At 47.3% G+C, this 21,261-nt stretch overlaps 1 protein-coding gene across 33 annotated transcripts in view; it reads left to right on the top strand.

Moving 5' to 3' along the window:
- ANK2 (ankyrin 2) overlaps window positions 1-21,261 on the top strand; it is a 271,916-nt gene that overhangs the window by 89,426 nt on the left and 161,229 nt on the right. For 23 of the 33 annotated variants that reach the window (XM_071555418.1, XM_071555416.1, XM_071555419.1 and 20 more), the window contains exons 1-2: window positions 4,605-4,744; window positions 6,008-6,064. The exons of 3 other annotated variants lie outside the window; for them this stretch is intronic. In XM_071555418.1, coding sequence (XP_071411519.1) covers window positions 4,664-4,744; window positions 6,008-6,064 — 138 coding nt within the window. In that variant the 5' untranslated portion in view covers window positions 4,605-4,663. Of the gene's footprint in view, window positions 1-4,604; window positions 4,745-6,007; window positions 6,065-21,261 lie in introns of those variants that run through there. 7 more of the 33 variants (XM_071555417.1, XM_071555402.1, XM_071555411.1 and 4 more) reach the window with 1 other exon arrangement.

Raw genomic sequence — 21,261 nt, 5'->3', positions numbered from 1 at the left:
CTAAGTGTCACCATTTCCAGAATGACAATATTTGCAATTACTCAGCTAGAATAGCTGAGCATTTTAATGCCTTTAATAACTACTGTGATGCAGAAATACAGAGGGTTTGCTTTTGGAACAGGCAAGGTGGAGAGGGGTCTCTGGAGGTCATCCAGTCCAATCCCTGTCTCAGATCATGGTCAGGCAGGGCAGGTTGCTTGGGGCCATGCCCAGTCATGTTTGGAATGTATCTACAGATTTGGAGTTCACAGTCTGTGAACTTTACTGTTCCTTTATTTTAAAGGGGCTCCTTTACTTTTAAAGGGGTTCCTTTACTTTTAAAGGGGTTTTTCTTAAGTGTAAATAGAATTCTCTCATTTCAGCTTGTGCCCATTGTCTGCACTGGGTAGCACTGAGAAGATCCTGACTCAGCTTCTTTACTCTCTCCCATTTCTATTTGACATATTGATAAGATCCCCCTGAGCCTTCAGTGTCCAAACTGTGGAATGTGGAAGTGATCTGACCTGCTGACAAGGTTGTTCTAAATTATTATTTAAAAAAAACCCCCAAACATAAGTAGTGCAGGTGCAAAATATGAAATAAGGTCATGGTGTGGAAAGAAGTTCTAATTCAACTAGAAGGTAAGGTTCTAATTTCTGTGCTTTGTGCAATGGTGGGAATTAACACATCTTACATTCCGTGGGAATAGGGCTGGCTTTGTTGGATTAAATTTTTTAATTGTGGAAGTAACTGGGAATTATACCATCATCACTCTGGGAAAGCCTGTGACAGAGTGACAGTATAGACATGCCTGAGGTGGTGATAAACCTGGGATCTTGCCCAGCAGCTGGGACCCAACTGCAGTGTCCCAGTGCAGGCTGCTGACATCTGCCAGCACCTGTAACAAGGACATTCTCCTTTGGCCTGGGTTTCCATGCCCATGTGAATGAATTTGGGACTGAGGGTCCTGGGGCTGGAAAACACCCAAGCAGAACTCAGTGAGGAAGCCCTTCCCACTGTCCACACTTGGCAAACTAAAGGGACTCCTGTACTGCTGCTGATGTGCTGCAGGAGCTTCTGGCAGTGCTTGTGAGAGGAAGGGCCAGCACGCTGATGAAGGGCTCTCAGGGAGCTGCTTCACTTCTGCATCATTTGTTTTCAGCTCCATAAAGAAAATTTAGGCCTGGGTGCAATCCCCTGCATCAAAGGGAGGTAATTGTACATCTGTTCACCTGACAGGCTGGTACACTGCAATGTGTTCAGGTGTTGGGTGGATTAAGGCACTTGAGTTAAGCACCTGGATTTAGGGGTAATGGAAACAGCCTGGAAACAGCATAACTGACAGGAGATACCTGTGGGAAGTGCACACACACTGATCTGCCCCTTCCCCTGAACACTCACCCATGGCAGTTGCCTGATCACCAATTACCAGCTGTAAACCTGGATCTGGGGGGGATCAGGTGGGGTTTGGAGTCCTGATACCCCCCTTGTAAAGTGCTGAGGGCTGAGCAGGTGTGTCCCTGCAGGCTTGGTCTAAGAGAGTTCAAAATTACTGCCTGTACAATTCCCCATGTTTGAAGTTTATGTCTACTTACTTTTTCAGCTCATAAATCTTGTGAAGGAAATGCAGTGCACATCCTTTAATATTTTTCCCTAACTGTTTTAAGTGGTGAAGAATGCCTTCTGGAGTTTGGAATATTTAGGACTTACTGGAGTGTTTGGGCATTTCCGAGGCAGCTCCTGTGGTTATTAGGCCTGAATTTTGCTGTTATTGGTCCTACTGTCAGTTCACACCAGCTGTGATTCCCTGGCTGGCTGGGGCAGGTGTCCTGCTGGATTTCTGGGATCATGGGAAGTGAGGAGTACCGATGTGGTGTTGTTGAGCAAGAGCATTTGTTGTGTTTGGCTACACCTGAAACTTATTGCCAAAGGTGAACGCCCAGGATCTGGGGACAGGAGCTGAGAGCAGTTAAGATTAATGAGCTTGTCATCCTTCAGTGAATTTATGAGGGGTTTATAGTTGAAATACTTGTCAGAATAGGCTTTTCCAGTGGTTTGTTTGACTTCCCAGGGAGTGGTGTGGAAGTGCAAGCCTCGTGTACTGATAGAAAAGAGGGAAAGATCAGGTGAGAAACTGAAAATCCTCAACTGTCTTTCTCTCTGACTCCTCCCTCACACCTTCCAGCCTGCCCTTTTAGCACTGGCTGCCCCCCTGGGTGCTGCCCTTTTGCTCCTCAGGGTGACCCCCAGAGATTCTTCCTTTCACCAGACATCAAGCCTTTCATCATCACAGTCTCTCAGGAGAATCTGCTCATTTCCTGACTATCATGGATGTCTCCTGCAATCTTGTTTCCTATTCTTTTCCAGCTTGAAGACCAAAAGAGAGTTAAATATGTAATGTCAGGTCCCACCTCTTTTAGGGACAGAGGAATGAGTGATACTGTGTTTTCTTCATCCCATTTACGTCACTGCACCATCACCTCTGAGTCTGCAGAACCATCATGTGTGATTTGTAGTTTCCAGAACCATCTTGTGTGATTGGAGTTTTGTTCATATTCACGTTCAGAAATGTAAGTGATTTAATTCTTTTAATTGTGCAAGAAACATTGTAGGAATTAAACACACAATACATCATCACAACCTGCCTTAATCCAAGGATTCATTATTGGGAATAAACAAATATCAGACTGTCCAAAGACTGTACAAGGCTTAGTTTTCTGTAAGAAAGGGCTGTGGGAGGGGATGAATTTGTGCCAAATTGGACTGAAATGAGAAAGGGGAGATGACCTCTGTTTAAAATCAGCATCTGTGGCTTGTTAGTAAATTAAAAGAATAACCACATCTCTCCAGGTTGCACAAATGAATTCATGGATATCTGATGCTGATGAGAAATGACTGCTGTATGTCTTCCCCCAATCCTTGCTGTGACTGTGATTGCAGCTCTAATTATGGCAGAACAGATGCAGTGTTGTATAGCACCCGCCTCCTCCAAGGTCTGTAGCTCCCCTTACTTTTACATGAGTTATTTCTCCTTTTAGTCTAGAATTTACTACTGCTTGCAGTAACAAAGAAGTCACTCTTAAAGTAAGAGGAGGGGAAAAAAGGTTTCAGATTGTTACACTGCTCACATTGTTGTGCTGCAGATGTTCGTTGTGATCGTGGGGGAGCCAATTCACGCCTCGCTGGGTCCTTTGCACTTTCTCCAGCCTCTCCTCTGCTGAGTAAGCAGTTCAAGGGAGTTTTCTCTTTTGTTCCCCACCCTTCGCCGCTGTTTGAGAAGGAGGGCAAGTTGCTTGGCTGTTTTGTTCAGTTGTAAGTGGAACAGTGAAGTTTTTTTCCCTTTCTCAAGTGCTCACCAGAAGAATGCATTTGCAATTCTCACGTGCATTTACATGTGAATGTCGCTGTGTTGTTCTTCCAAACCAAGGAGGAGGTGATTTATTTTAGTAGTACAAACCAACGCCTTGTGCTGTGCCAATCACGCTGCCATTGTCTGCTTTGATGCTGGCGGTGAATCATCCCTTGGATGTTACAGTTGTGGCCAAACACCTCCCTCACGGGTAGGCTTTGGGGACAGGGAGGGGGTGTCACCTCGTGGTTGTGTCATCGCCGGGAGTGTTCAAGGCCAGGCTGGAGCAACCTGCTCTAGTGAAAGATGTTCCTGCCCATGGAAGTGGTGTTGCAATGAGTTGATCATTCAGGTCCCTTCCAACCCAAATTATTCTGTGATCCTGCGATGTGGGATGCCCAGGAAGTGCAGGGTGTTCCTTCCTTGAGCACAGCCAGGCACAGAGGAGTACTGGTGACATTTCAGGGGCTGTTCCATTTTTGAGGAAGGAGAACACAACCCTATCTTGACCAAAATACTCTGTTCTGAGCCTCTTGCATCCACAAACCTCTTTGCTTCTTGGTTTATTTGTTTCTTGGTTTGCCAGCTCAAACCAAGACATAAAAGAAAGTCAGTAATCATAGAATCGATTGGGTTGGAAAAGAGCTCCGAGATCATCAGGTCCAACCCTTAAATAATAAACCTCTGCTCAACATGCACTTGGCCAGGGACAATCTAATGCTGTCCCTGCATTTTTCTGGCTAGTGAAGTGCATACTGTGCATTTTCCAGTGTGACTTTTGCCTTTGAGAGCACATTTTGGGTGGAGAGAAGCTGCTGGGACACAGGTAGCCCAGAGAAGCTGTGGCTGCCCCATCCCTGAGTGTCCAGGGCCAGGTTGGACGGGGCTTGGAGCACCTTGGAATAGTGGCAGGTGTGTCGGAGGCAGGAGACGAGCCTTAGGGATCTTTTCCACCCTTTCCACTGAGATGAACTCGGTTAAAACTTGGTCGTAATAATGCCAAGGTCATGGGTTCAATCCCCTGTGTGGGCCATTGACTGAAGAGTTGGACTCGATGATCCTTGTTGGGTCCCTTCCAACTCAGAACAGTCTGTGATTCTGTGATTCCAGCAGCGTTTCCCCTGCGGAGCATCATCACCCCCAGCCCCGCAGCCGGGCGTGTGCCATCCCCGGTCCCGCCCGTCCCCGCCCCGCCGCCGCCGCCGCCGCCACGGCAACGCTGTCGCTGTGTCTGTGGCTGTCACTGTGGCTGTGCCCGCCCCCGGCAGCGCCGGTGCCACCCTCGGCTGGGGCTGGGCGCCCAGCCTGCATGGCACGGCAGTGCCGCTCGCCAGCATGAACGAGGAGGCGGCCCAGAGGAGCGACGGCGGCGAGAAGTGCAACGGAGGCAGCCAGAGGAGAAAGAGACCCAAGAAGGTGGGAGCGGGACGGGAGCGCGGGTTGGGAGCGCGGAGCCCGGGGATGCTCCTGCCCCCCGGTGTGTGTGTCCATGTGGAAGCGCCGGGATAACCGAGCGGAGGGTGGTTCTGCGGGCTGTGTGCCGTGGGAGTGGGTACTGTGGATGCTCCTGGGCGCGGGTCTCCCTGCTCTGCCCTGAGGAAAGCGGGCGGTTCGTGTTGGCAGAAGGTGGTATTGACTCGTGTGCTGCCATCCCTTTTCCTGCAAGCTGCACAGATGCGGGTTTAGAGACCGCGGGTTTGGAGACCTCGGGTGTATTTTTACGGAGGTGTTTCTTAAATCGTGTTATAAGCAACGCTAGAGACACACGTTGCTGGGTGTTGTACCATCCGCGGTAATTCAGGGATGTTAATGACAAATAACGGGGTAAACCCGTGAATTGTCCAGCCACACCCAGTTCCCAGGGCACTTTCCCTGTGTGTCCAGTCTCGCAGGCACAAACGGTTGGTTTGCAAGGTACAGTGTGCAGTGCCCACTGCTTCAACCCCCTGCTTGAGGTAATCTCCTTTTAATGGCTTTAATTGCAGGCAGCTATTTATTTCTGTTTGGGCTTTCTCTCCCCTTTAGGAGCAAAGATGTCTGTGGTGCTGCATAATTATGACATAAACGGCTTTACAGTTATTCTCCCCCTCCCCTTTTTTATGTCAGTTGGTATAACATTGGTTACCCCAATGAAATTTGGGGAACTGCTTGTGGGATGAAGAATTTAATCCACATGAAGTATATTCACTGATGAATTCTTCAGTCCCTTATTTTGCATAGAATTTGCATTTTAACCAACACTGTACACGAGCAAGACAAATTGCTACAAATTGAAAGAACACCCAGACACGTTCTCAGGGACTTGTGCAAAGGCTTTGCCCTGCTGAGCAAAAGCTCCTTTGCAGTAGGTGACACTGTTGGGCCCTTTTATATCACAGAGGGCAGATCCTGTACCAATAACCATAAAGGCATGAGGGAATCCAGTGTAAGCGAGACTTGGAACAAAACCATCCTCACCCCACCCCATTGTGCCTGGAATATTGCCTGGATCTCCACACAGTGGGGGATTTTATATAGCACCTTGGCCTTTGGTTTAAGCAGAACCAAGAAGGAGAGGGGACATCTGCTTCGTCTGCCCTCTGAATTTCAAAGGTGTATTTGTGTGGGTATGGAATTCTGCATGAGGAAGCAAAATTCAAATGATTAAGTGCATACCCAATGTTTTAATTTGACTTTTAGATAACCTGGGAGCAATATCATACTAGGAGAGATGTTTTGAAGATCCAAGGAATCAAAGTGGGTGTTTCTATCACTTCTTTTGTAATTATGTATTTTTTGTTTCTTGTTTTCCTGTTGTTTTCCAAGTGAAGTGACCCAGAGCCTTTCAAGGTTGAAACAATTGTCAAAGGAATGCTTGGAAAGCACCTCTTACATTGAGTCTCCATATCAGGGTCTTACCACAGCTGATCCATCTTAATTTTTCAAGAGCATAATAAATGGATATCTTATTAAAGTTATCTTTTACAACTGGAAAATATTAATTGGGCACTTTCAATTTACAAATATCAAGCAAAACGTTGTTAATCCCTTAGTTTGGATGCAATAGATGTTGGTGGCTCAGTTCTGGTATTAGATAAGATGTCTGAGTCTTTGCCCTTAGTGACTTGAGGCAGAAATACAGCTCCAGGCCTTAATATTCATTCCAAAATTCTATGCATTAATTTCTGAAATCCTCAAACCAGGTAATTTTCTTGATGGAAAAGTTACACCTTGGAGAAGCCAAGAGTACAAGAATTCCAAACTGAATTCCTCTGTGTTTTGACTAGGTAGGCACAATTTATTTTGGGAGCAGAGACAAAAGTGCCATGTGCAGGAGCTCCAAAATCCCAAGTAATGTAGCCTGTTTTCAGGTCCTGAACTACTTTTGCTGAGCAGAGCTGCATTGCACCAGCCAACGTGCCCTCTATCTGTTCTGTGGAAGTTGATCCCTTTTGTGTGGGTAATTAAATATTAATTGAGCTGGATGAGTCTGATTATGGATTGGGAGGAGGCTTATCTTGGATCCATCATCCAGCTGGATCTTCTGTTTTCCAGGATGGTGTCCTAGCCTGGAAGCCTTGTGGGTTTTTCTCTGATTTTCAGCAGTACCCCAATTTTTTTTTAATGCATCCACAGCTTAAGATAAGAAGGCTTCAGTTTTGTCCTAATACAGAAAGGGAATTTTCATAAAATGGAGAAAATTATTACCCACACCAAGCCAAATTTAATCCTCATGGTGATGGTTGTGGCTTTGTGCATTCTGGTGGGTCACTGGGTTGCCTTAATAGGTTTGGGAACGCATCCAGTTTTCCTGTGGTACTTGTACTGTGTGTGATAGTTGGGATGTGATGGAATTTGTGTTCCTGGGGGTGAAAAACCCAAACCTGTGTTCATCCAGTTCTGGTATTGGAGAGCACAGGATGCAGAAATGAACAAAACAGGGTCGTTCTGCTGCTGGTGTAACTTCATGGAAACCTGGAGTTGCTCCTCTCATCTTGGGAGCCAACACTGGTGTTAAAGGAATAGTACAGCAAGTCACCATGAATTTATAATATATTAGTTTTTTGAGGTCTCCTCCTGTGTTTTACCAAACATTTACTGTGATGGGTCCAAGTACTAAATTCCTATAATTCCTTTCAAGGATGTTTTTTCCATTCTCCAGTGTTTGAGATGAAACCCAACTACTGTACATCATGTGGAAAATCGGGCCTGTTTCCATATTTAGCACTTGAAGATGACAAAGGGGTTTCCAGAAGCCACAGGTTCTTGTAAATTTAGGGGTTCTTCATAAATCCTGCACCACTGATGATTTAGTGCAAAAATAATCCATTTTAACTTACTGCAGAATTCCAGTCTTGTTGCTTGTATTGCTCTCTCATTAAGAGAAATTAAAAACTTGGAGTCAGACTCATACTGGAAAAGACTTGGAGGAAGTTGTAATGAGGTTTATTTTCCTTACCTAGGTGTGATCTATTTTAAATAAAATTGGATGCATTAGGTGAGGTACTTCCAGTGGGAGTTGTATCCTTGCTATTGGACTCATTACAGTGTACAAGTGAATGCTTTTAATTAGTTTTGATTACTTGAGATTGTTTATTCCACGCATAAGGTACTTGAGACCCATTTTGGAACACGAGCATAGTGGTGGTCACTGAACAGGAACAAGAATCCAAATGTGCACAAACATGTGGAGAGGGATTGCTGGGAGAGGGAGCAAAATCCAGAGGAGCTTGGCTTTGGTGTGCTCAAGAAAAGGCTGTCTGAGGGGACAAGGAAATGATCCTCTTCTGCAGCCTCCTAATGGGTTTAATCAGATAAAGAGCCAAGAGAAAGTTAATTATAAATGAGATGTGATTTTTCTAACGTATCACTGGACTGGATTCAACTCCTTCGAGGAGGTCCCTCTTGCTCCCATTTTCTGTGCCTTCACCTACGGCATCTACAGTGCCATAATAATATTACACAGCTGTTTAATTGATGGTAATTATGCTATTTAAGTATTTTAAACCAGTGTCCATCTCTCCTGGGGTGGTGTGTCCCTGAATTGCCATCACTCCCTGCTGGCTGAGGCCCACTCTGCCTTCTCTGGGAGCTGCTGTTCCCCCAGCTCTGCTGTCATTGCTGCTCACAGACAAGGGGCTGTGGCCACACTGCTCTTGGGTGATCCAACCAGGGTGAAAACAGAGCCTGCCACCTCTTCTGAGAGAGATCACATCCTCTGCTTTTAGAGGAAAGGTTTTCCCTCAGTCAATACACAGCAAATTGAACAGGCAGTGGGATATCTAAAAGGCTTTATCACAGAGGAAAAGTGGTAGTTCCAAGTTAACCTGACTCACTGGTGTTCAATGTTGTTAACTTTGCTGGTAATGCAGCTTCTGTAGGGCTGGAAGGTCTTACTCTATCAGCTGAACCAGTGGGAGAGAGCTGGAACTGCCTTGCTTTGGGCAGAGCTAAGCCAATTTCCATGTCAGTAAACAGGCAGAGAAATGGCACTGGAATTTGCTCTGCAAAGGAAACAGAGAAAAAGATACACTTGGGTTTAAGTCATGGAGGTGAGAGACAGGTTTGCTAAGACACTAAAGGGTCAAATCAGTTGTATTCCTAAATGTCTGCCCTCTGCTTTCATATGGTTTGCACTGTTGTGGATCTGATGCAACCCCACTGATGTTATTGCACTCCTGAGATCAGGATTTGCTTGTTCTCTTTGCCTTTTCATCCTATCCCGAAGCTCCCAGCACATTCTGTACCAGGTGTAAAACCAGCGTCGGAGCTGCAACTGCTGGGATGTGTTTAGCTTTAGTTGCTGTGTGACAAACCACAAATGGTGTGGATTTGTCCCACTGGGGGGTAGAATGTGTCACCTCTGCATCCCAAGGTGCCACAGAGCATCAGCAAACGCCCCGTGCCTCCCTCTCAGCAGCCCCGTGGTGACTGGCACTCTGGGGAAATAATTTCCATTTGCTTACAGCATCGAGGCAGGGAAATCGTGTCGGGTGAAGAGCTGAACATCTGGACTAGAGCAGTTTGTGGTGGTGGTGTGTTTTCTGGCAGCCCAGGTGTGTAAGAGGGAGAGGGCACAAGGTCTCAGCCACACAGCTGAGCTTGGCTTTTCTAGGTCTGCATGTTCTGGTGGAACAGGGTCACTCCAAACATTCCTGTGCTCTCTTGTATTGCTGGAATGAGCAATGAACAATCTTAGAGCTCACACAGCTACTTAGAAGGCCACTTTTCTTCATTGTGGGCTTTAAAGTTCATACCTACATTGCTTTTAAAATGTTAGTTTTTTTAAACAGAGTAATAGGAATCTGCAGAGGGGTGGAGTGGCTTTAGTGTATTAGCAGATTTGTGGCAGTGCTGCATTTCACAGATTAAATACTGAGAAGATAGTGAGGAGGAAATGATGTGGATCAGAGTGGGGACCGTCACACAGAGCAGTGTGAGCCTGAATCCTCCTGCCGCGAGTTCTGGGCTCCTGATTTATCCTTTGCAGTTCTTGCTCATTTTCACCGGTGTTTGGCAAACATCAGCTGAGTCAGAGCAGCGAGTCCCTTTTTCCCCAGCCAGCTCCCCCTTCCCCCTGCAGGACGCCTGGGGCTGTCGAGTATCGCACATATTGTCTTGCCTTCACACATCTCGCAGCCTTGTCACGCCTTCCTGCAGCGACAGAGCCTGAGCTGCGATTAAATCCTCCTGTCCCTGCTCTCTGGGGACACCGGGGCCACGCTGGAGGCACCACGTGCTGGGTCTGTGCCTCCTCTCCCTGTCACACATCCCGTGTTCCTGTGGCTCTGTGTCCCTGTCCCCACTGGCGCCCTTGTGCTGATGCTTTGGATGAGGATGAGGATGAGGATGAAGATGAGGATGAGGATGCTTCTGGCTGGGGAAGTTGTGTCACTCCACAAATCGAGACTGACACATGCAACACGGAGATATTCAGGAGCCCTGGAGCTCTGAAATACCAGGGACAGAGGGAGGCCAAAAAAACATAATAGTATCGCTAGGGGCTCTTCTCTCCTCATTTATTTGCAGGAATTAATTATTGCAGAATCTTTCCTAGCTGATTAAGTAGGCTGCTTTTGTCTTGGTGGCAGAAATTGCTGAGCTGAAAGTTTGAACTTATTGTTCTTACACTATATAGGAATAATCCAGTATTTCCTAAGTGCATTTTCAGTAGAAATGTGCTGCACTGTTAGTCTTCCAGGGGGATCCTTCTAATTTTGCTATTTCTCATTTATTTCTGCTTGATTTCATTGTTCCCTGGCACCAAATAGAGGAGAGAGAAATATTTAAAAAGTAGATGGGGATGGGCCAACGTTTAAGGCTCTCTCACAGGAGTTTCTAAAATTACATTAGAGAAGCAGTGAATTGCTTCAGGTCACTTTTTGGCAAAAAATTCACAGTTGAAAAGACATGTAATTGATTTTCAAATTATCTTCCTCTCTTTTAAATGTGATTTTGGAGGATGGAAATATAGTATCATATCTTTGCCTTTTGAACAAAAAGGCCCCGTGTCCTTGTGGGCACTGCAGATCAAACCTGTGGGCATTGACTCATCTTCTCCAAACCTGCTTGAAACAGAAGAAAGTTCCTTGAGCACACAGCAATTTAGGGATAGAGGCAGACACCACCTCGCCGTGTCTCACCTCTCCTGGTTCCTTCCAGCTGCCTGCACTCGTGTTCCAGCAGGTGCACAATTTGTAACCTACTTCTGCTTTCCTCTCGGTTTAGCTCTCACACACACACGGATTTAGCCATGAATGAACCTCTCTGGAGAACAGGATCAGCTCCTGAGGAAAGGGCAGAGCAAACTAATTGCAGCTGGAAGTGATTTTTCCAGCCTAAACAGCACACAGGGTTCTGCCACTCAGTAGTTCAGAAGGGATTGGTTGCTTTTATTTGTTTCATCCACCCGTGAGTTTGTATCACGCTCTGGTGCTGGATCTGAGCAAACAGAGGGTATGGATTTCAGTTGGCACTAGGAATGCACAGATTCCTGCAATGATTGAGCTTCATGATCAATTAAATCTGCTAATTGTTGCACTCCTCAGGTTCCTTTGCAAGGCAGGGCTTGAAGAGTGTGTTGGCATAGCTGAGGCCTTGAAGAACGTGGGGAATAGGTGCATTAATGAAAGTGGAAACTGATAAACATTTTAATTTCATAAACAATTTACCATCTTTTTATAGACTATACTGTTCTGAACCTTGTTTGTCTCCTGCTGTATTCAAATTTGTGCTGTTTTCCTGTGACCAAAAGGCTCTTTTTAAACATGGTAAATATCTAATACATCTGGCAGCTTTCAGTACCAGAGAGCAGATGTCAATGTATAAATGTCAAGCAACAGTGGCAGCTATTCATGGTGCAAACCCTTGGAAACCTCAGCCGACCCTCCTGGTGGAGACACTGGGATGATCTAATCAAAAAATGAATGAACAGGCAGAACCAGCAGGAGGAGCAGGCTCTGGGCTGTGTGTGTGTGCACTGTGGGGTGTGCTGTATTCCATGTTTTTCCCTGGAGCACGGGATGTGGGTGTAGGTTTGGTCCAGCCAGGGGCTGTGCCAGCTCCCAGCACCTCCAACAGGGCAGAGCGGGGTGAACATCGGGAACAGGAGCGCTGGGATGGGCACAGATTTTCCAATCAATCCGTGATTCATGCTGGTTAGCTGGGAAACACTGAAGAAAGGCGCTTTATGAGCTGGAATTGCCATTTGTGCTTTAGCTGCTCTGCTCACGCTGCAGGCAGAAGGGTGACGGCAGCATTCCCGAAAACAAGGGGGAGAGAAGGCTGGGGGAGAGAAGGCTGGGGGAGAGAAGGCTGGGGAGCACGTTCCCAGCCTTGTCTAAAGGTCACTGCCCTGGCCAAGCCCCCTGCTCGGGGCAGAGATCGCTCTCACCTCCCTCTTGGCCCCTGGAACTGCTGATGGGATCTGTTTGGTGAGAAAAACAGGTTAAACGGTCTCCTTTGCTGCTCTTCGGAGCTGGGGAGAAAAGGTGTAAATATCCCCCCTGTCTGACAGACAAGCCCAGCTTTTGTTGCTGCATTTATTTTTAATTACCCTCTTCTAACGGTGCCTTTTCCAAGGAAACCATGGCGCTTGCAGCCGCTGTAATTGTGTTTGGAGGTTAATTATAGGTGGTGCCCTGGATTTGTACACGCCTCTCCCCCTGCTCCTCAGCAGCGCCGCTTTTTCCACAGCCACATCCCCAACAGAAGCAGCAGGAGATGGATTTGAGTCGGGAAACAGCTGCCAGGATCTCAGTGTGCATTAATGGACACTTTAAGATTCCAGATTGCTCCTTTGCAGAGGGAGCTCAGGAGTGTGGCCCGCTGGAAATGTGGCTGACAGCAGTTAGGGGAGTGATGTACAACACGCCTTTCCTAGAAATCATTGTTACAAACCCATTGTTACAAACCCATTGTTACCTCTGAACAGAAATAACACACTCTGGCTCGTAGCTGTGCAGCAGTTCCGTGAATGGTGTCCCAATTTTTTTTGAGTGAATGAGCGAAAAAATCCTGCTGGAAGTCTCTGCTGCTCAATGTAGCTTCATCCAAATGGAAACCAGATGGATTTAATTTAAAAAAAACCCAACCCAGTCACTGACTGAAGGTGGTGCATACCATTAATGGGAGGCACGTTATTAATTGGTGTAATTGAAGTGACAGAGATGTGGTTACAAACCAGCTGAGTACGAGCTGGAGTCAGGGAAGCTTCTTGTGCTGGGTGTGATGCTGGAGACCAGAGCTGGTGGATCATTCTCGTGGGCAGGTGACACTGGAACTGGAAACTCTGTTTGTTTTCTCCCATCTGCCCTCTTGGGAGGAGAATGTGATGATGAACTTGATGGCTTTTTTCCCAAACCTTTTGCTGAAACTTTCTGAAAATTAAGTAGTTTAACTGCCCAGTTAATCCAGAAGGAAACCAAATGCCTCAGGTTCCAGTCTGAAAAGTCTCCTAAGTCCTTCCAGTCACCAAAGTCTATAGTGCAGCAGTGGCATTTGTAATCAGGTTTAGAAATAAGTCCTGGAACTGATGGAGTTATGGGTTTGAATCTCTCTGCTGTCCTTCCTGGGAACCAGAGTAAGGACCCCATCGGGATTTGAGCTCCCTTTCTCCTCCCTGTGGAGGAGACAGGATGGGAAGGGATGGGAATGAGCAGCTGGGAGGGGAAAGAAGGTGAGGCTGGTTCTCTGTGTGGCAGTTTCAGAGCCTGACTAGAACATGAGAGAGGTGTTTTTCACTACTGTGTATTACAAAACCCCTTTATTGGGACAGTGTGAAAAGCAGGTGATTCTTTGGTTCTTTTATTCTGTCTCAAACCACAAGTGAGATGACAGTGTGGTTTTGTTGCTGTAATGCTTGGCTCGAGCAGCTGGGATTGGGCTGCCATTGCAATAGTGGTGATATTAATACACACTCATCTTCTCAAACAGCATTTTCATCCTTTGCAGCTGATGTGCTTTATAGGAGAAATCTGTATCACTGCTCCAGGGGCTTTGCAGTGGTTTCCTCAGCCAGCAGGGGTTTAGGAGGGTCAGGTCCTGTCTGACCAACCTGATCTCTTTTTACAATCAGGTGACCCACCTGGTGGATGAGGGGAAGGCTGTGGATGTGTCTATCTGGACTTCAGCAAGGCCTTTGACACTGTCTCCCATAATACACTCCTGGAAAAGCTGGTAGCCCATGGCTTGGACAGGTGGACCCTCTGCTGGATTAGGAGCTGGCTGGAGGGTCGGGCCCAGAGGGTGCTGGTGAATGGAGCTGCATCCAGCTGGCCACCAGTGGTGTTCCCCAGGGGTCTGTGTTGGGTCCAGACCTGTTTAACATCTTTAGTGATGATTTAGATGAGGGGATTGAGTCCATCAGCAGCAAATTTGCTGATGACACCAAGTTGGGAGGGAGTGTCGACCTGCTGGAAGGCAGGAGGGCTCTGCAGAGGGACCTGGATAGACTTGAGAGATGGGCTGATTCCAGTGGGATGAAGTTCAACAAGGCCAAGTGCAGGTCCTGCCCTTTGGCCACCCCAACCCCCTGCAGCGCTCCAGGCTGGGCACAGAGTGGCTGGAGAGCAGCCAGGCAGAGGGACCTGGGGGGACTGAGGGACAGGAAGCTCAACAGGAGCCACCAGTGTGCCCAGGTGGCCAAGAAGGCCAATGGGATCCTGTCCTGGATCCAAACTAGCGTGGCCAGCAGGCCCAGGGCAGTGACCCTTGACCTGGACTCTGCCTTGGGGAGGCCACACCTTGAGTGTTGTGTTCAGTTCTGGGCCCCTCAGTTGAGGAAAGAGATTGAGGGGCTGGAGCGGGGCCAGAGAAGAGCAACGAGGCTGGAGAAGGGACTGGAGCACAAGTGCTGTGGGGAGAGGCTGAGGGAGCTGGGGGTGTTCAGCCTGGAGAAGAGGAGGCTCAGAGGTGACCTCAGCACTGTCTGGAACTGCCTGAAGGGAAGTTCTGGCCAGGTGGGGGTTGGTCTCTTCTCCCAGGCACTCAGCAATAGGACAAGGGGGCACGATGGGCTCAAGCTCTGCCAGGGGAAATTGAAGTTGGATATAGGAAAAAATTCTTTCCAGAGAGAGTGCTCAGGCATTGGAATGGGCTGCCCAGAGAGGGGGTGGATTCCCCATCCCTGGAGGTTTTTCAGCTGAGCTTGGCCGTGGCACTGAGTGCCATGATCTGGTAAAGGGACTGGAGTTGGACCAAGGGTTGGACTCGATGATCTTGGAGGTCTTTTCCAACCCAATGGATTCTATGATTCTGTGATTCTGTAAGTGCCAAACCAAGGCTGAGTCCTGCAGTCCTCAGCTCTCCTGCCTCCCTCCCAGTGCCAGGAGCAGCTCCAAGGGCTCTTATTTCCCACACCCCCCTTTTTAAAACCCTCTTCTCTCCCCTCTCCTCACCCTTTGCTTTTCCCTCCTGAGCCCAAATTCAGAGGTTACACAAAATGTTCAGGTTGGATGTGCTGTGGGAAGCAGACCCTCAGCCACCTTCAAACAAACCCACAACTCACTTTTACAGCCTGAGTGAAAGCTTGCTGAAATTTATGGAAGGATTTTCATGGGCTTGAGGAATTTTTACTTCCTTTTAATGGCTTTGGGATTCCTCCCACAGGAATGAGTTGGATATTTCCTTGTTTACCCTTGACGTTTATGGCATGTAGATACATAAATAGCAGAGTTAGGATTGATAAATTTGGGGGCCAGGTATTTAATCCCTCTCTGGAAAATTTTTCCTTGTTACCTAATGAAATTACTGGATGGTTTTATTGCAGGAGTAATGAGAACCATTAGTCCATATTGATGTCTGTGGAAAACATAATGCCATCCCTCCATTTCCCAGCTTGTGCCATAAAATCCAGCAGATACCTTTAGAAACAGCTCCTTGTCCTCCTGAACCACGTGAATTCCTTTCAAATATAAAAGCAGTGCTCAGCTGTGACCTCCTGATCTCAGCAGCAGGGTTGGGTGAGCCCATCACACAAATGCACAGGTAGGTTATTTATTCCAGAGGACATTACAACAATTTCTTCTGGGGACAGTTATTTTCACTGCTTTTTAAAATTATTTCTTTTTGTAACCATCAGACTTGTGCTTCACTAGTTTCCTCCACGAGCTGGTGGAGATCAGGAGGAGTTTTTGGCAAATTCCAGGTGTGGAAAACCCTTTGCAAATAATGGCAGGGATTATTTGGGGTTTATTCTTTTTTATGTATCTGTCTGCTCAGACACAGAACCATTTCCTCAGCTGCTCCAAATGAAGGAATGTTTCTGTAGCCTCTGGGAACTTCCTATCTGCAGGGGTTTCACAATTGCATTGCTGGCACAAAATACAATTTCAGTGAAATAAAATGGAGACTCACAGAGGATAAAGTTATGGAAAGGTTTTTAGCAAAATAAATTGGAAGCCAAAAAGGAGCAACCTTGGAAAAGAATTCCATTTTGATTTTAAAAAATATAGAGATTTTATCAGCATCTCTCTGTTCCTTAGATATAACTTTTAAAATATGATTTATCATCCCCTTTCCTCCATTTCTTTTCTTGGTATTTTATTAAGAATATGCCTAAAATGTCTGTGTCACCGGCCTCGGCTGCCAGCCAAGCCCTGAGCTCAGGGCTGATTCCAGCTCTTGTCCTTTGCCAGTGGCATTGTCACCCTGTGCAGGTGCTGGGCTCCCTGAGGGGCTGTCACAGTGGGTGGTGACAGCCTGGACACTGGCCATGCTTCCTGAGCAGCAGCTTCACTGCTCCCCTTTCCAGGCTTCGGTAGCAGAGCTGCCTTCCCACCCCTTGTCTGCTCTGTGGGGTCACAGAATGGGCTGGGTTTGGAAGGGACCTCAAAGTTCATCCAGTTCTGCCCCTGCCATAGGCAGGGACACCTCCCATTATCCCATATTGCTCCAGGCCCCATCCAACCTGGCCTTGGGCACTCCCAGGATGGGGCATCCTGTGCCAGGGCCTGCCCGCCCTCACAGGGAAGGATTCTCTCCTAATATCCAATCTAACCATGGTCTCTGTCAGTTTGAAGCCATTCCCCCTTTTCCTGTCTCCATCTTTTTGTCACCTCCCTTCAGGCCACAATCAGCTCACCCCAAAGCTTCTCCTCTGCAGGCTGAACAATCCCAGCTCTCCCAGCCTTTGCTCCCAGCAGAGCTGCTCCATCCTCTGCCCATCCTGGTGCCTCCCCATGTCCTTGCTGTGCTGGGGACCCCCAGGCTGGATGCAGCATTCCAGGTGGGCTCTCACTGACTCCCACATATTGGATGCTGTGTGTCCATGGATGCATCTTCAGGCAGGTCATCAACCTTCGTGTGCTTCATACAAAGCACAGTAATTGTGAAGCATCCAGCAGGGAATGAAAGGGTTCCCAGATTTCAGGGGCAGGAGCAAATGTGAGCTTAAAGATGCACATGTGGTTTCTCTCACCTTCTATGCTGACTTTCATACAGGATAATTCCAATCATGCTTAATTAAGCCAGGTGGTGCTTTAGTTGATGATGTGCCAAAAAGGGCAAAGAGCATTTGAATTAATCTGGGCTGCTGAAAAATGAGGAAGACCATAAGCCAGCATGTTATTTTTGTTCTTCTGGTGGTTAATGAGTAGATGGTTTAAAATGTACTTAATTATCCTTCAGGTTCACTAATTTTTTGGGTTTCTGTGTTGCAGCTTGCAAAGTGTTACTGCTCAGAGTGGCTTGGACATCACACTTGAGCTTTGTGTCATCTACCCTGGATTTACATTTGTGTATTAAACTGAAACCTTTACATATTTATTTCTCATGGTTTAGATTTAAAAAAATAGTAATTGATAGTTAAAAGCCTGAGGAGAGTTTTTAGGAGTGTTTGCATCAGTTTGGCTGCATTTATTTCAGTATTGCCAGGCCAATATGCATTTGTGTGTTCGTGTCACCTCGTGAAGGTGCTGAGCAAGTTCAGGGGAACCTGCTCATCACACCCAGTTAAAAGGACATTCTGCCACTGAGACCTTCTTAAATTCCAGGCTGAAGTCTCTCAGTTCCCTTTGGCAAATGGATATTCCAGTGATTTTACCCTGCCATTTTAGCTCTTGAAGGGAATCTTGGAGGGAAACTCAATTCTCTGATAATTCCCTTCATAGTGAAGGATGAACCTGCTGGTTTGTGCTGTTATTTGCAGACAAGAAGTGGAGGGATTGACTTTGACATGAACAGAATTAGCAAGGAAGAATTTTATATAATTTGATTCAAGCAAACTCCAGGCTTTTTAAAATGTAAATTAATGAACCTCTGCTGCTGACTTTGATTTTTAAGGTCCCTTCCAACCTGTGTGACTTTGTCACACCCTCTGTGTGTCAGCAAAAGAGCCAGAGTATGTTAACAAAGTAATGATCTATTTTTATGCTGCAGGACAAAGGCCACTTGAGAAGGTTCCAAAATCCACCTGCCCAAAGTGTGAGGGGGGTGTATGAAAGGCACAGACCCCTTTTGCAACCCAAGGAACACAGAGCTTTAAATGTTCTGACTGGAAGGAAAGAAGGAGGGAAAAAAGACAGAAATGTTAAAATTCATTTCATCCTTTGTCTTATCTGTGATAATTTCTGGTTTGTGTGTTAAATTTCTTGAAGCAAGTGCCCAAATCAAAGGCAAATTGTGAGCTGCACACTGGAATTAGTGTGGCTGCAGCAGGCTTGGGATTTTTCCTGTGATTATTTTCCAAGGAAGGCTTGTTATGCACAAGCAGGCAATGCTTTTGAAGAGACAAATGGGGTAAGGAGGTATCTGTGCTCTGGGCTTGTGTTGGAAATACCAACTCATGCAATTAGTAGAATGCATGGACACCACCAATTAGAGCTGAGGAATGTATGAAATCTGTCAGTGTGATATTTCTGTATCATCTGTTCTGGCAGAAAAACCTCCACTGAGATGGGCAGAGTTGTTGGTTGATGTGAGCCTGTTATAAACTTTTTTTTTGTTGAATTTTTCCCAGTTCTGATTTTTGAAGTTGAAACCAAGTTTGGGGCAGTGTGATGAGTAGGGTGAGATTCCAACTCTTCCTCTTCTACATGAGGGATCTCCCCCTCTGCGTTTTACTCTCCAAGCTGCTGAAATTCTTACAAATCCAGTATCTCATCTCCAGCACTCACAGGTCAGATACCCACCAAAGAATGGTTTTCTCTGTTTTATTAGGAAATAATCTATTTTTCAAATGTTACCTCCATTGCTTCCATTCAGGTTTGCTTATTCAGCTCCATTTGAAAGGCTTATTAAAATAAAACCACCCCCAAAACTGTAATTTATTTGACATGATGAGTTCTTCCCAGATTCACTTTGGCTGCTCCTCTGGTCATTATTCCCTTTATGTCAGGGCTGCTCCATTGTCCTGGAAGTCCTGTGGGAGCATGACTGGCACTGTGAGCTTGGGATTTCAAAGGGGAAAAGTGTCCCTGGGTAGGTCAGCAGAGCCCTGCTCAAAACCCTTACAATTTCACTGTGTGAATAGATTTTCAGGGGTTTTTCTGTGCATCAAAGTTTTGGCTGAGCAGTCAAGAGCTGTTCTTGCTCTGCTGTTGTCTGCACTTGGTGTGAAGGCCACAGGATCATGGAATCATTTAGGATGGAAAAGCCCTCTGAGATCAGAGTCTGACCATTCCCCCAGCACTGCCAAGTGAGCCGAGTGCCACAGTGAGCCGAGTGCCCGAGTGCCACAGTGAGCCGAGTGCCCGAGTGCCACAGGGAGCCGAGTGCCCGAGTGCCACAGGGAGCCGAGTGCCCGAGTGCCACAGTGAGCCGAGTGCCCGAGTGCCACAGTGAGCCGAGTGCCCGAGTGCCACAGTGAGCCGAGTGCCCGAGTGCCACAGTGTGCCGAGTGCCACAGTGAGCCGAGTGCCCGAGTGCCACAGTGAGCCGAGTGCCCGAGTGCCACAGGGAGCCGAGTGCCCGAGTGCCACAGGGAGCCGAGTGCCCGAGTGCCACAGGGAGCCGAGTGCCACAGGGAGCCGAGTGCCACAGGGAGCCGAGTGCCACAGTGAGCCGAGTGCCCGAGTGCCACAGTGAGCCGAGTCCCCGAGTCCCCGAGTGCCAGAGTGAGCCGAGTCCCCGAGTGCCAGAGTGAGCCGAGTGCCACAGTGAGCCGAGTGCCCGAGTGCCACAGTGAGCCGAGTGCCCGAGTGCCACAGTGAGCCGAGTGCCCAAGTGCCACACTGAGCCGAGTCCCCAAGTGCCACAGCTGCACATCTTGTAAATCCCTCCAGGGAGAGGCTGCCCAGAGCAGCTGGGGCTGCCCCATCCCTGGAAGTGCCCAAGGCCAGGTTGGGCAGGGCTTGGAGAAACCTTGGATATGGTGGAAGGTGTCCCTGCCCATGGCAGGGGTGGCACTGGATGGTCCCTTCCAACCCAAAGCATTCCACAAATCTGTGGTGACTCCATCACTTCCCTTGTTGTAGAACTTGACTTTTTCCTTATTTTCCCTCTCCCTTTTTCCTCAGTTCCAGAGCTTTGGTGCAAATCACTGCTGCACACAGGGCAGAAGAGCAGATCACCAATTTTCCAGGTGTGTTAACACAAAGCTCAACCTTTGCTGCATTTTGTTGCTTTTGAATTGTAACTGTGTTTTCTGTGGCTTGCTTAGCAACCTATTTGACTGCTGCTGGTGTTTATAGCATGGGAACATAAGGAAAAGAAGGCAAAGCAAAGGGAATAAATATTAGTTCCAGCTGCTGGTACTGAGCACACCCAGTTTATCATTATAAAGAGACTCTGTCCCCAAACCTATTGTCACTCCATGGTCACCCCTTCCAGTCTGGAGATTTTGCCACCTCAGTAACTGCTGGGGATTATAATAATTAGCCCAGTCTTTCAGGGAAAGCTGTTCAGCCTCCTGGAACTGCTTGGACAAATTTGGGATCAGGGATGTACCACCCTGGGATGGGAGAAAATTGCCAAGGTGGTTTGTCATAAATGACCAAATAGGCCTGACAGAGGAATGAAATTGTAAACTCTCCTAATTACCACATTCCTCTTCCTGCAGGACCAGGCCCAAGGGCAGGTCCTCACCAGGTTCTAGTCAGCAGGATTCCTTTGGCTTGTCCAGCAGATCCACATCAGGTGATAACTCAGGGCTGACCTTCTGTGCAATGTGACTTTAAAATAAAGCAAACCCACGTCACAACACTGACAGTTTCTCAGGCTGTGACATGGACAAGCCTGGTCCTACTCCAGAGCTACCTGAAGGTGCATCTTCACCTTGGGATTTGAATTGGAATGTTAGATAGATCTGTGGGAATCACACATAGATATTTCAAGATGTTAATTGTGGGATGAATCCAATAAATAGGTGTATTTTCACCCCAGGATGTCTGGGCAGGTTTCAAGCATCGTTGGCCACAGTGTGTGTTCCTTGCACGGTAATTCCTTGGAAGGGTGTGGGAAGAGCCTTATTTATAGGGATGTCCTGAGGCAAAGCATCAAACCAGGTAACCTGGAGC

Source organism: Pithys albifrons, chromosome 5, assembly GCF_047495875.1.
Source record: "Pithys albifrons albifrons isolate INPA30051 chromosome 5, PitAlb_v1, whole genome shotgun sequence".
NCBI lineage: Eukaryota > Metazoa > Chordata > Aves > Passeriformes > Thamnophilidae > Pithys > Pithys albifrons.
Note: the sequence above shows the minus strand (reverse complement) of the source record. Positions and strands in the feature narration are given on the sequence as shown.